The 15,059-nt window shown below is 40.2% G+C and overlaps 1 protein-coding gene across 1 annotated transcript in view; it reads right to left on the bottom strand.

Moving 5' to 3' along the window:
* LOC121304278 (NAD-dependent malic enzyme, mitochondrial-like) overlaps positions 1 to 15,059 on the bottom strand; it is a 32,445-nt gene that overhangs the window by 9,238 nt on the left and 8,148 nt on the right. The window contains exons 2-9 of the mRNA XM_041235317.1: positions 14,369 to 14,493; positions 9,230 to 9,363; positions 8,207 to 8,356; positions 4,992 to 5,067; positions 2,390 to 2,551; positions 1,499 to 1,602; positions 1,173 to 1,282; positions 619 to 716 (exon numbers count right to left, since the gene is read on the bottom strand). Of these exons, the coding sequence (XP_041091251.1) occupies positions 619 to 716; positions 1,173 to 1,282; positions 1,499 to 1,602; positions 2,390 to 2,551; positions 4,992 to 5,067; positions 8,207 to 8,356; positions 9,230 to 9,363; positions 14,369 to 14,476 (942 nt within the window). The 5' untranslated portion in view covers positions 14,477 to 14,493. The remainder of the gene's footprint in view (positions 1 to 618; positions 717 to 1,172; positions 1,283 to 1,498; positions 1,603 to 2,389; positions 2,552 to 4,991; positions 5,068 to 8,206; positions 8,357 to 9,229; positions 9,364 to 14,368; positions 14,494 to 15,059) is intronic.

The following is a 15,059-nucleotide window of genomic DNA, read 5'->3' as shown; positions in this document are numbered from 1 at the left end:
ATTAAATTAATTTGGCTACAATATATGGAAATTACTGTAGCCAGGTTTTTCTGGAAATAGATACATTTATTTTTTAAAAACGCACAAATTAAGTTGAATTTTTTTAAAAAACATGGCTAGTAGAGACAAAAAATATTGTTATCCAAGATATGCGTAACAATACTATTCAAAATAATTAGTTAGTTGGATTATTTTGGGGTACCACTGCATAGACACTTGCTCGTTGAAAACATAATATATAAAAAAATAGACATCTATTCTGGGATAAGAATTTAGTAATATTAGTGGCAAAACAGGTAAGCAATCCCGCTCCCCACCCTCAGCAGGCAGTGCACAGCCCAGGATGCCTACACACAGACACAGGTGCTGCACTTGCCATAGCACACCCTTCACTTCAATCAGCTCTTCACAAAGGCAAAGATCAGGAACCGATATTCAAAGTTTTTTTTTTTTTTTTTAAACTTTAGAACTCTGTTCCATGCAAAGGATATGCACAAGACACTGGAATTCTAACAAGTCCTTGGTGATTGGTTGATTTCTCAGTTGTGATTTATCACATCCAAATGGATGTTTTGGTTCCACCCATTCAGAAGATTCAGTGCGGGTACAAAGTCTCACCTCTCCCGCTCCCAGGAACAGAACCCTCTGCTCTGTGATGGGTTTACCGGTCATTTCCTGTGCACCCAGCAGCCCTGCCAGTGCCACTGCTGCAGTGCCTGTGCAAACAGACACGAGGAAACAAGACTTTAAAAAACTGAGCAGTGCGCTTCAATTACACATACGAGTATACATACAGCAGTGAATCAGCATCACTGCAAGTAAAAAATAAATGCAAAAAATTATTTAAAAAAAATCTCTTTAGAACAGGTTTATTCCGCAAACTCTGTTTTACGTGAAGTGACTCATTGAAAAATGATTAGGCAATGGCGCCACCTGCAGTACATAACAGTATATGCTCTAAATGAGGAAGTAGCAATGCTTTTGTCTATTCACACTGTAAAAAGAAACATGTATGTTCACATTCTATGCAACATATATAATTAAAAAGGATAGACACACAGTACTCTACACGTTATTTTTGATTCTGCAAAGTCAGGTGCTGCATGTTATAAATCAATGCTTTCACCATCTCTGAACAAACCGAATGAAATTGATTTTAGAAGTCAACTCACCCTGAATGTCATCGTTAAAGGTGCAGTATTTTTCCCTGTACTTTCTCAGGAATCTGAAGGCATTGTGGTTCCCAAAATCTTCAAATTGAATTAGGGTGTTCCGACCATATCTAGGGAAGAGTGAATAATCTTAGCCCCAGCTATTTATTTTGTCTTACTAGCAGTATTGGACTGTTCTATGATCAATCCAAAATAATAGATCTTAACAGAATCACTATGAATGTCCTCTTACAAAGCAGAAGTAATCACAGGCTTCAGTCATGGCACACAATGGTATTCCGACAGGGTGACTGCCTTGGTGTTGCTATAAAGTCAAACTTTCTTACATTTCTGCAATGGCTTCCATAAACTCATCAATAAGTTCATCATAGAGCTGGGAACGATCTCGCTTTTGGTAAAGACCCATATAAAAGGGATCCTTCAGCAACGACTATAACAAACAAACAAAAAAAATATGAGTTAACAATTCCACAAAATGTTTGCTCTTCGTTCCTACAATTCTCCTGAATCTCCACAAGGAAAGCTGCGTCTGTTACTGCAGTACTACAAATCATTACCTATACAGCAATTTGATAGTACTGGATTCCCCCAATAAGACACTTCCTTTAAACCACCACAACCACACCACATTTTGGCTGCAGAGTGGGGATCGCACTGCAGTCAGATAGCCGAAGCTGTAAATTAGCTTACTCTCTTACCTTGTATAATTCCTGCTTTCACTAAAACTGGAATGCAGATATCATTTCCATTGGTTGCAGTTCAATATATCACACATTCCTCAATTATATTGCTGTATTAAAATTACAGCAGTAGAAAATTAAATCTCAGCATGGACTGTTGCCAGAATCGTTTTATAGCTTTTGCTGACCTTGTTGTGTTGTTACTTTAAATTAGGGATATGGAGATTATACCACATTATAGGTGTTTCAACAAGTGCTTCTTGTTACCCAATTCCTTTCTGAGCATGAAGTGGATATTTACCAGGAAGAAGCAGTTAAGACATTTAATATGTAACACTGTATTGATAAAATAATGTGCATACCAGCATTTTGTAAAAAGCAGGCATAGAACGAAAAGATTTTTTAAAACAAAGGTGGTAATGTCACCGAATCCAATAGTGTTACGTTTGAAGTCTTTGTTAGTTATTAAAAACATTCTATGAACAGCATCTTTAAAAGGGTGTGGTTCAGACATAAAAAACATATTGGAAAGCTTACTGGATTGTCCGTTCCGACATCAATGCAGACAGGAAGGCACTTCTCGGGTCTGATTCCAGCACAAGCTGTGTAAAGGCACAGTTTCCCCACAGGAATTCCCATCCCATACACGCCCAGGTCTCCCAGCCCCAGGATTCTCTCTCCATCAGTCACCACCACCGCCTGCAAGAAATTCTTACATTGCATTCACACTGTACACAGCTCCAACTTGGCTAAACTGTCTTATTTACAGTGCAAACTCTACATATATGTTAACAATTTCCGTTAGTTAGTACTGTATGGTATACTGTTGATACATGTATGCTGTGGTACATGAAGCAGTGTTTTATGTCTCTTGTAAGCATAACGTCCATGCATTACAATCCACCTCTTGTTTATGTACTTCATTGAGTACCGTTAAATCTTCACAATGGTGAACTGCAGAAATCTGTAATTGTACTTAAACATTTTAATGTCATAATTGGCTTCCAGCATAACAGGATGTTACCAAGCATTCATAGTCAACTGTAATGTTTGAAAGACGAACGGTTAATCACAGTGCAAACATACTGCAGAAAATGCAGTGACTCCTTTTGCCACGTGAAACCATGAAGTTAATACAAGAATCCAATGTTGCAGACTCCAGATACAGACAATATTGCTTTGTTTGATTATTGCTGATAGCGTTTGGAGAAATATGACTTGTTTAGCATTAGTTCCAATATTACATGTAAGGTTCCTAATTAATTCTATAGCACCACTGTATTCTGAGTTTATTGGTTTTACTTAGAACATTGTTGAAATAATTAGCTTAACACCAAAACACTGTGGGAATGGTAATGCAGTTACTGAACATGTTACCAAACACAAGGACTACGATTTACCAGTGTTACGTCCGTATGGCCAGTCTTCAGGGAAATTTTATCAGCAATGACATCATGTGCTTAGTGATGTTATTGCCGATGTCAAGTGTGACAGAAAACACACACATAAGGGTGCCGAGTTAATGTTGCGTGACTACCTTAACTTGCTATTTCCTAACCTTTTGGACTTTTGCAATCAAACCTTAACGTTACTTTAACAAAGTTGTTGCCATTGAATTTCCATTGTTTTGCAGAAGACATCCTGGAAAAGCAAATAACCACATCTGCCACATAATGCAGTGGTGAAAACACAATTAGAGACACTAAACAGCACTGAAGAAAGAGACAAAACACCAAGTACGTATAGTTTTTTCTTTTTTTTTTTTTTTTAAGCCAGATTTATTGAAGCGAAATAAAATCTGAAAAATGTTAATCCCTGCCCGAGGCTGGAGAGGTGGGGACAGCAACAACTGTACTGGAGGCTGGAGAGGTGGGGACAACTTTGAAAAGTGCAGCAGTTATTCTTCATGTTGTATGGCTCTGTCCACTCGCTCTAGAAAGATCATGCAAGAATTGTGCAGGTTTTTAGGCAGTCTGATGTATTGTGTGCATTAAGTATCATTACACCAAAACCATTACTCATATTTTTTCACCCAGGCAACATAGTGACCATGGCTGATGGTTTTCCCTTTGTGGAACAAAATTGCAACACTTTAAAATGTTTTCCTATCATGCTTGAAATTGGCAAGTGTTGGATTAATTGCAGTATCATATAATTTTATAAACTAATAAACAATATGGGGGCTAATGAATTCCATGTTTGAATTTTAAAATGGCACTATATAAATCTACTGATACGGAACAGTACGTTTAATTTCTAACTCAGCACAAGTAACATTCCAAATAAATAATTTTTATAAACATATAAAATGCATTTATGTCTTCACAAAATCATTTTCATTTCGGAATATTCTTTTAAAAACTGTAAACGGGAGCATGTTGCTGTGAAAGGGGGAAAATGAAAATCGTATTTTCCTGAATTAAAAACATATTATTAGTTTCCCCAGTGTTGAAGGCACAAACACAAAAAACATTATCACCGATTACCAGTTTTATACACGGGAAACACAGATGTGACCCGTGTGTGCTGAACTATATCTCGTCTCCCTATTCAGTGCAATGAAGCGGTCGCAAGTCCCTCTGCCTAGCAAACAATGTCAGACTGTTAGCTTTAGGGTTCTATTTCTGTAAAACTAGAACCCCCCAGAAATTATGAATAGCCTTTTGCACATCTACACCCCGGGGACTATTTGTATGCAGAGCATGGTTCCTTAATTTCCTATACTTTTTGAGATACAAGTGTACAAAAAAAAAAAAAAAAAAAAAAAAAAAGTGTTGTAATCATTTTGTTGCAAAGTTTGTATTGTTCTTGTTTTTTTGTGACCACGCAGAAATATAATCTATCATCGATACATAGATAGACAGATACATAGATAGATAGAGTCTGCACCGCCTATGTCGCTGTTGCAAAGAAAGTTGGCATGGCAACATCGCAGGTGCGACTAATTTTGTTTAGGGATAAAAAACTGGTGCCAACTGTATGTATGTATGTATGTATGTATGTATGTATGTATGTATGTATGTATGTATGTATCAATCAATCAATCAATCAATCAGCATACCAGCAGTGGAAAGAAAATATAAAACAAAACATGTCTGCTAAAATGTTCACATTTCCTGTCGCCCCCCCCTAATCTTACCTTTACATCGGTTTCTGGCCAATTTTTCAGAATGGACCTTATGTGACCTCTGTCGAAGATGGAAATAAATAACCCCCTGTAATTTCAAAGACAACATACACAAGGTAAGTAGCCATGTGAAAGCAAACCTGTGCATTTAACATGCAAAATACAGACACTGGGAAATCCAATAAAGAAGAGTAAATGCATATTTGTTTGGTCTGAAGCAAGAACCCATGGATAGTAATACTCAAATGTTATATCATTCATGTAAAATGCAAAAGTTAATTTAATTGGTTGATTCTTTATATAATTATATATGATTCTTTATATATATATATATATATATATATATATATATATATATATATATATATATATATATATATATATAGCCATGGCATTATTTTTTTACATGTACTCGGATACAAAAATCAGATGTTTGTATTCAAAATTACAAAAATACCTTCCAGTTATTTACCACCCTGCAACTGTATACATCTATCTAATTAAAAATAAACAAAATGCAGTGTCAAAGTTATATACTATTTATTTCGGGAATAAACAAAACAATGTTTAACTTGAACTGCTATTTGGCATCTTTTGGGGTAAAGTAAGGTCTACACAACATATTCTTTACTGCTGGGATATTTTTCTACTTTAACGTGTTACGTTATTGTGTAGGTCTTGCTGTATAATAAAAGGCACATACACAGGGGCCATGGCCACACCCCCTGCTCCTACTGCTATGCTGTCTGTGCCTGCGTTCGCACAATATAATGGCTTTTATTACTTTTGGAAAAACAAATGAATATTTAAAATTATGAGCGAATATCCTAACATGAAAATCCCATGTTCGTCGCAGCACTAATTTTATATATATACATGTATTAGCTCAAAGAGCTATACAGACACACACACACACACAGAGTGTACAAAACATTAGGAACACCTTCCAAATATTGAGTTGGACCCCCTTTTGCCTTCAGAACAGCCTAAATTCGTCGGGGCATGGACTCTACAAGGCGTTGAAAGCGTCAACAGGGATGCTGGCCCATGTTGACTCCGATGCTTCCCACAGTTGTGTCAAGTTGGCCTGTAGTGGATCTCTACTCTGAATAGCTCATTCCATCTCATTCCACAGATGCTCAATTGGACTGAAACACACCCCACACCATCGCAACACCACCACCCTGCAATGTTGACACGTGGCATGATGGGTGCATGATGGGATACTCATGTGGTTTTCTCCATACCCTAGTCCTCCCATCAATGTGAAACAGCAGGAACTGGGATTCATCAGACCAGGCAATGTTTTTCCAATCATCCAGTGTCCAGTGTTTTCGTTCCTTTGCTCACTGCAACCGCAGTTTCTTGTGTTTTGCTGAAAGAAGTGGAACTCTTTTAGGTCGTCGGCTACCATACCCCATTCGTGTTAAGGTACGACGAGTTGTGCATTCTTTTATGGGTCTTTTGGCACCAATGTTGTACTGGACTGTCAGTCGACTAACTGTAGCCTGTCTGTTGCTCTGCACAATTCGTGTCAGCCGCCTTTGGCCTCTTTCATCAATGAGCCGTTTTCAACCACTGGCCTGCCGTTGGATGGATGTCCTTTGGGTGGTGGACCATCCTTGATACACATGGGAAATTGTTCAGTGTGAAAAACCCAGCAGCGTTGCAGTTCTTGACACACTCAAACCGGCACGCCTGGCACCTACTACCATACCCCGTTCAAAGGCATTTAAATCCTTCTTTAACCTGTCTCCCCTTCATCTACACTGATTGAAGTGGATTTAACAGGTTACATCAATAAGGGATCATAGCTTTCACCTGGATTCACCTCGTCAGTCTATTTCATGGAAAGAGTAGGTGTTCCTAATGTTTTGTACACTCAGTGAGTATATATATATATATATATATATATATATATATATATATATATATATATATATATATATATATATATATATATATATATATATATATATATATATATACACACACACACACACACACACACACACAGCAATTACAGCTGTGAGTCTGTTGCGATAGGTCTCTACCAACTTTGAACACCTAGATTTGGCAATATTTGACCATTCTTCTTTACAAAACTGTTCGAGCTCTGTCAATTTCCTTGGAGAGTGTTGATAGACAACAATCTTCAAGTCATGCCATAAATTTTCAATTGGTTTTAGGTCGGGGCTCTGACTGGGCCACTCAAGGACATTTACCTTTTTGTTCCTTAGGTGAACTTCCATCCCAGTTTCAGCTTTCTTGCCGAGGGCAGCAAGTTTTCCTCAAGGACTTCCCTGTACTTTGCTCCATTAATTTTGCATTTAGGCCAAAAAGTTCCATTTTAGTTTTGTCAGACCACAAAACTTTGCCACATGGCTACAGAATCTCCTGAGTGTTTTTTTCCACACTTCAAAACGGGATTCAAGGTGGGCTTTCTTGTGCAAGGGCTTCCTTCTTGCTACCATACAGGCCAGATTTGAGGAGTGCTTAGGATATTCTTGTCACATGCACACTTTGACCAGTCTTGGCCATAAAAGCCTGTAGCTAATTCAAAGTTGCCATTGGCCTCTCACCTTCTTGCTCGGTCATCCAGTTTGGAGGGACGGCCTGATCTAGGCAGGGTCTTGGTGGTGCCATACACCTTCCACTTCTTAATAATCATCTTGACCATGCTCCAAGAAATATTCAAGGCCTTTGATATTTTTTTATAACCATCCCCTGATCTGTGCCTTTCAACAATTTTGTCCCGGAGTTCTGAAAGCGCCTTGGTGCTCATGGTTGAGTCTTTGCTTTGAAAAGCAGAGGGAACCTACAGGAACTGCTGAATTTATCCTGAAATCATGCGAATCACGGCAATTTAACACAGGTGGAGGCCACTTAACTTGTTGTGTGATTTTGAAGGCGATTGGTTACACCTGAGCTAATTTAGGTTTGCTATTACAAGGGAGTGGACACTTATTCAACTAAGCTATTTCAATTTTTATTTAATTAATTTTCTACAAATTTCTAGAATATTTTTTTCACTTTGAAGTTATGGGGAAGGATGTGTAGATAAATGAAAAACAATAATGCATTATAATTCCAGGCTATAAGGCAACAAAAGGCGAACATTTTGAAAGGGGGTGTAGACTTTCTATAGGCACTGTATATATAAAAATACTTCAGCTTTAAAATCTATAGACAGACTATGCATTATTTCTTCCTCCATCTGTTCTTACTTTGGTCTCCTGAAGATATGCCCGTACTGCGAGCAAGCCAGGCCCACGGTGGGAGTGTAGACAATTGGCATGAGATTCTCAATTTCCTCCTGTAGTATTCTATAAAACAATTTCTCATTTCTCTCCTGGATTCCCATTATGTAGATGTACCTAAACAAACAGACAGATGAATGGCAGTTTCACTGAACATATGAAAACCAGGTCATTTAATACATTCCCCAAGCCAGTATCTTCACATGTTCTTTTTTCTTATTGCAATTAATCAAATGCTTGAATTCAGGAGCTGCTGTCCTAGAGCTTGCCTGTCACAAATATCAGTAACACAGGCTAAATGAGCCAAATTGTCTTTATAGAAGCAAGAGCCAGCAGCATCCAGTGACTTGGCACTTTGGGTCTAGTTTTCCCGTGTACTATATTGTCCTGACATAGACTAATATAAAAGACTAATTGTCTGATGCACACAGTAGTGTCTGACAGGCAGGCAGTCAGAACTGAAGAGCAGCTCCTGAACTCATATAAAGAAACACACACATATCAAAAATTAAAAACAAACAAAACATATAGCTTTGACTAAATGCAAAAATAACTACTCAGAATTTGTGCAAACATCATAAAAGTATAAGGATACAGTAAAACGGTAAATTTAAGCTAAATGTGATGCTATTTGGTCTGGGAACCAGAAAATATATACACCACTGCAAAATTTTACCAATAGGAGGTGTAACATGCCAAATCTTCAAATTCCTCTATCCATCAAAAGGGAGCAAAACTGTCTTCACAGAAAGCTGGTTCTAATGGAGAGAGCTTCAGAGTGCCTCCTTATTGAAAGGGCTCTGCATAGCTGTTTTATTAGGGAGCTGGTCACAAAGAGGGAGTATACTGTATTTCATTTTATTCCAGCAACAGTAATTAACAAGCATTGTTAATCCATCAAAATAGAAAACTCTTACTATATCCTATAGTGAGTTTTGTAAGGTATAGGCAACTGTTTAAGTGGACCCCCATCCACCCACCCTTCCTTACTTCTGTAAGGGATCAGCCATTTTCTCCAGGTTTCTTTTAAAGCGCATGGCTTGAATTTCCTGGGTCTCTATTTTGGGTGGCAGTAGTCCCTGCAGGCCCAGGAACTGTCTTTCTTTCAAAGTGAATGCCATCCCCTGGAGTGAAGAACATTTACAAAGGTTTAATACAGTTACAGGCACTCAAGGTTTTACAAGGTGGGGAGAAAAACAAAAACCATTACACTGTACCAATACCAATACCTAACAGTCAGGCTCTCTGACCTGTTCACATCTACATAAAAGGAATACAAGATGCACAAATAGGCACCCCTACTTAAGCAACAGACCCCGATTAGAGGGCATTACTTTTTGTAATTCCGGTTAATCAGTGGTTTTAGTGCCATTAGAAACTGATAAACAGTGGTTGTATTGTTATTTTAAACATTTTAAATCTCTAATTTACAGGTTCATTTATGATTTAAACTTTTTTTTTTCCTTCCGTTTCAATTTAAAAAGGTAAACATTCTCTCTGAAAGCTTTGTGATAAACTACTGTGTGCCTGCAATGCAGCTTCCCGATTGGTGGATGAATTTTCTAATCTCAAATAGTGAAATATTATCTGACTGTGCAAACAGGCAGTGCCATTTCGAAAAAACGCACACTACAACTGACATTTCTTATCACTGGGTCATTGTGGAGAGTCATATACACCCAAGTATTTAGTCAAGTACCTAATAGAGCACATCGTGCCTGCACTATCTGTGCTTGATAACTGGGGAAACATATGACTCAGCAGAATAGGATAGTGTAGCTTTTCTTCTTCAGCTGTCAGAGACAGGGAGAATGTTCTGGGACAGGAGCAATCCCAATTTTGTTTCTCATAATGACCATCTTTGTACAGAACCTCAAAACACCAGGTGCCTTTATTTTGTGAAAGGCAGAATCAACATAGAGTAGAACCTGTCAATCAATTTAATTGGTTCCAGGGATCCATCGAATATGTAAAAATATTTCTTAGTGGATCATTATACTACATTGTAGAGGCTTTATTTAATGGTCGGGCATTATAAATTAATGTCAGGTGCCAGTGTCTAAAACATCAAAAGTACGCTACTGCACATATACTATGCAAAGAAAATCAGTGAAAATGATTGCAAAACAAAGCATTTATGTATACGGTATTTGGCAATTTACAAAATAACATTAAAAAGTTTTTACCATGCTTTCTCAACATATGCCAAAGTGATCTGTCCATGTTAACCCAAGACAGAAGAAAGAAAGCGTGCATACAAACTTTCTTTTCTTTTATTTAACATGGTTAAACTGGACAGTTACGTGAAGTGACAGCATGTGAAAAGTGAAACTGAATTCCCAAAGAACTTTTTATTTATGTATTTTATTTATGTATTATGTGAGTTCTTAAACAACCCTAAAAATTCCAGCCATCCCTGGAATGCTTTCATGTAAAAGATACCACTATGTAACACAATTTTTGTTCCTGGGTAGTAAGTGTTATTTCCTAATTGCTTATGCCTCAAAAGTATAGAAATACTGTAAATTACTTTCACAAATCAGCCCCCAAATGTAGTCTCCCATCATGTTCTCGTTATACTGTCCTTGGTAGCGGCGTTCAAAGTCCAGTATATCCTGGTGGAAGTGCTCGCCTTGTTCCTCCGAGTACACTCCAATGTTCTCCTTGAATTTATCAAGATGAGCATCAAGGATATGGACTTTGAGGGACATCCTACAGCCCATTGTGCCGTAGTTCTTCACCAGAGTCTCAACCAGCTCCACATAGTTTTCGGCCTTGTGATTGCCCAGGAAACCCCAAACCACTGCAACAAAGCTGTTCCAAGCCGCTTTCTCCTTACTAGTGAGCTTCTTGGGGAATTCATTGCACTCCAGGATCTTCTTTATCTGTGGTCCAACGAAGACACCGGCTTTGACCTTTGCCTCAGACAGCTTAGGGAAGAAGTCCTGAAGGCTGCCAACTCCTTATCTAGAGCTCTGACAAATTGTTTCATAAGGCCCAATTTGATGTGCAGTGGTGGCATCAGCACCTTCCGGGGGTCCACCAGTGGCTCCTACTTGACGTTGTTCCTCCCCACAGAGAACTCGGTCCGCTGTGGCCAGTCCCGCCTGTGGTAGTGAGCCTTGGTGTCCCTGCTGTCCCAAAGGCAAAGATAGCAGGGAAACTTGGTAAAACTGCCTTGGAGACCCATCAGGAATGCCACCATTGCAGCCTCTTGATGCCATCTCAGAAAAATGCAGACATGTATCCACTTAGGCAGCTGGAACTAAACTGAACTGGTGGGCTTAAGGACCCTGTATTTATACTACTATTTATATTACTGGAAAGTTCTAGAAGTTACTCCAAGTTTACTCAGCACTGAATCTATCTGGAATGTTCTGGAAAATAGGTAAATTTCAAAATATCACTGTCCTGGTCACAAAAGCAAAGTTTGTGGGGAATAATAGCCATTTTCTATACTTCTGAGGCATAAGCAATTAGGAAATAACACTTACTACCCAGGAACCAAAAAAAAAAAAAAATTTGTTACATGGTGTACTCCACTTAATGGATTCCTTAATGTTGTTGCTTGCTATAAAAAAGTGGGTCTTATGCACATGGAAGCAATGTACTATTCAGTACTGATACCACTTGGTTTGTGCTGTGAGACAATGCACTCTGTTAAAGGAAGTCTCAATGTAATGTTCTACTACAAACTGAACTTCTGTCTTGTCAACTGGAGTGATTCTACAGTGTGTCGCAAGCCCTGTAGCTAGGACCCATTCCTGCTAAAAAAAATAAAACAGAGGATTGCAAATGATTAAAGAAATAAAAAACATAGGACAAGTGGTTCTCCTGATATATGCAGAAGAAAAATGAGAAAGAAAAAAGACAGGCAAACAGCATTGAAAGTGTGTGCTAAAGAAAGTCTGCATATAAAACACTGTCTCTTCAGAAGGTCAAGCTGAAATTCAGTTCACAATTTATGATCATAACCAGAGAGTGCAGGATATTGTTTTGGTGGCTATTTGGTTCTGTCATAAAGTATCTTGTTACTGTGTTCCTTTGCCAGCTGGCACAGTGACTCACCATCAGACTCTGTGTGGGGAGAGAGAGAAATAGATAGATTATGTGTGGGGGTGTGTGTGGGTGTGGTCCAGTGGTTAAAGAAACAGGCTTGTAACCAGCAGATACCTGGTTCGAATCTCAATATAGGAAAAAATAAAGAGCTATCTGAAGACCTTAGGCAGAAAAGAGAATACAAGAACATTTCCAAGCATTTGAGTATCCCAATTTCAACTATTGTTCTTCTTGATAATAGAAACAAGACTCATGGTACTGTCACAACGCTCCCTCAGTCCAGAAGAAAGAAGGTTCTTTCACCAAGAAAAAGTAGAAGAATTGTGAGGAAAGTTAATAACAATCTGAGATTGACTGTCAAAGATATTCAAAGTGAATTGGCTGAAAGCAGGACTGGGGTTTCCATTTCAACCATAGGTCGAGTACTGCATGGTGAAGGTCGCAAGCCAAGGAAAAAGCCACTCTTACAAAAACGACAAAATCGCTTAAAGCTTGTAAAACGGCATTTGAATGATGGATATGAGTTCTGGTCAAAAGTTTTGTGGAGTGATGAAACATAAAAAATAAATATTAGGTCACACTATTTGGTCACGCCAATAGTCGTTACATTTGGAGAAAGTCTGGTGAGGCATACAAAGAAAAGAACACCATACCTACTGTCAAGCATGGAGGTGGTAATATCCTTCTATGTGGCTGTTTTTCTTCTAATGGCACAAGAAATTTAGTTCCAATATATGACAAAATGGATTCCATAGCATACCAAAAGATACTGGCCAATCTGAAATCCTCGCTACAAAACCTGATCAGACAATACAGTCGGCACTGCTTTATTGGGACGCTTCAAGAGAAGTAAAAATATACCGAATAAGCAGCTGTCCCAATTAAAACAAGACGCTTTTGTTTCTAAATGAAAAGAAAAAGAATTAAATTACATCACATTATGAGGTCAATGATGGTCATTAAAGGTCATCATTTAAAATGAATCCATTTTTTAAAAATTGTATTGATGAGCAAAATTAAATCGCTGTTTTTTTAATCTCTACAAAATGAAAAACAATGAAATCACATCTTAAGGTGAGGCACCATGCCAACTTTCTTTGCAACAGCAGCCTGGGAAACCACAGGAGACTCCTCCTCCTTCAGAGTTCAGTGCAGTTTACACAAGTCACAGGGTAATCACATATTCACTGCACTGCGCTTTGCAAAGCTGTCTTACTCTGAAAAGCAATCTCTGTTCATCATCTGAAAATACTGTATCACAGGGGGGCTCACGAGTGGTGCATCCAGTAAAGGAGCTCTGCGTGGAGTGCAAGATGAGCCCTATAGCCTGAAGATCGCTGGTTTGAATCCAGGCTGTCATTTGCCGACTATGAACGGGAGTTCCTAGAGGGCGGCGCACAATTGGCCGAGCACCAACTGGGTAGGGAGGGCTCAGGTCGGCAGGGTAATCCTCAGTTCACTGCACACCAGTGACTCCTGTGGCCGACATGGTGCCATCAGGTCTGCCGTGGACCCATTCAGATCTGTGTTGTCCTCCGGCACTATAGGTCTGATAGCTTTGCTGTGGATCTGCAGTGCGAAAAAAGACGGCCAGCAGTGCATGTTTCGGAGGACGCATGTGTCTGCCGTCATTTCGCCAAGTCGGCTCAGGGGTTTAAGTGGCGGATTGCGATTAATACATATAATTGGCGATTCCAAATTGGGGGAAAAATGAGGTAAAAAAATCAATTGGCAAATACTAAAAAAGTAACTTCCCAAATTAAATGACGTAAATAGCACTGGGAAGAACCGTCTCGCAGCGATTATCAGTCTCCTGATTAGGGGGCGCTGACTGTACTATTCATAATGTTTTTCAAGGTAAACAACCAATACAAGAAAAAAAAAGTGATTGGAAATACCAACTAATGTCCCATCCCAGTTTATGCCTGATTGGGATCTCTTCCATCAATGCAGATATGTACAATACAAAGTCTCTTGGGACTCTGAGGAAGGACCAGTAAGAATCATGTACTTCCAAAACAAAAAATATCTTAGCATTACAATTCCTGGTTCAATTCAGTACACGCGTACCTTGTTTGTTCTTGGATTCAGCATAAGCGGCTTGCCCTTCTCTTTGGTATGTAAAGTGCGGGTCGCACAGGCACACGGCCGGACCGCCACCCTCAGTCTGGATAGCATCGTTCACAGGGCTCAACCTGGCAAGAAAGGAATGACACGAGAGGGTTGGGACAGAACAGTACTGAGTCTCTGTCCCGCAGGATATCATTCAGAGAACACTTTCCATACGGACTTCTTGGGGGGGGGGGGGGGGGGGGGGGGGGGGGGGAACAATGGTGGGGGGGTGGGGGGGGGGGGGGGGGGGAGGGGGGGTGGGGGGGGGGGGTGTGGGGGTGGGGTGGGGGGTGGTGGGAGGGGGTGGGGGGGGGGTGGGGGGGGTGGGGGGGGGGGGGGGGGGGGGGGGGGGGGGTGGGTGGGGGGGGGGGGGGGGGGGGGTGGAGGGGGGGGGGACAGTTTATGGGGGACTGAGGGGGGGGGGTTGGGGGGGGGGGGGGGGGTGGGGGATGGGGGGGGGGGGGGGGGGGGGGGGGGGGGGGGGGGGGGGGTGGGGTGTGGGGCCGTCCCCCCCTTTCTCGCGGCTCTGGGGGGTGGCCCGTAACGGCACCCCAAAAGGTCTAACAGGTTTCCCCGACCACTTCCGTGACTTTCGGCGGTCCACCCACCCCCTGCCGTGCTTTTCGTTCGTTCAAAGGGGCGGGAAGAG

The sequence above is a fragment of the Polyodon spathula genome, chromosome 2, assembly GCF_017654505.1.
Source record: "Polyodon spathula isolate WHYD16114869_AA chromosome 2, ASM1765450v1, whole genome shotgun sequence".
Lineage (NCBI taxonomy): Eukaryota > Metazoa > Chordata > Actinopteri > Acipenseriformes > Polyodontidae > Polyodon > Polyodon spathula.
Note: the sequence above shows the minus strand (reverse complement) of the source record. Positions and strands in the feature narration are given on the sequence as shown.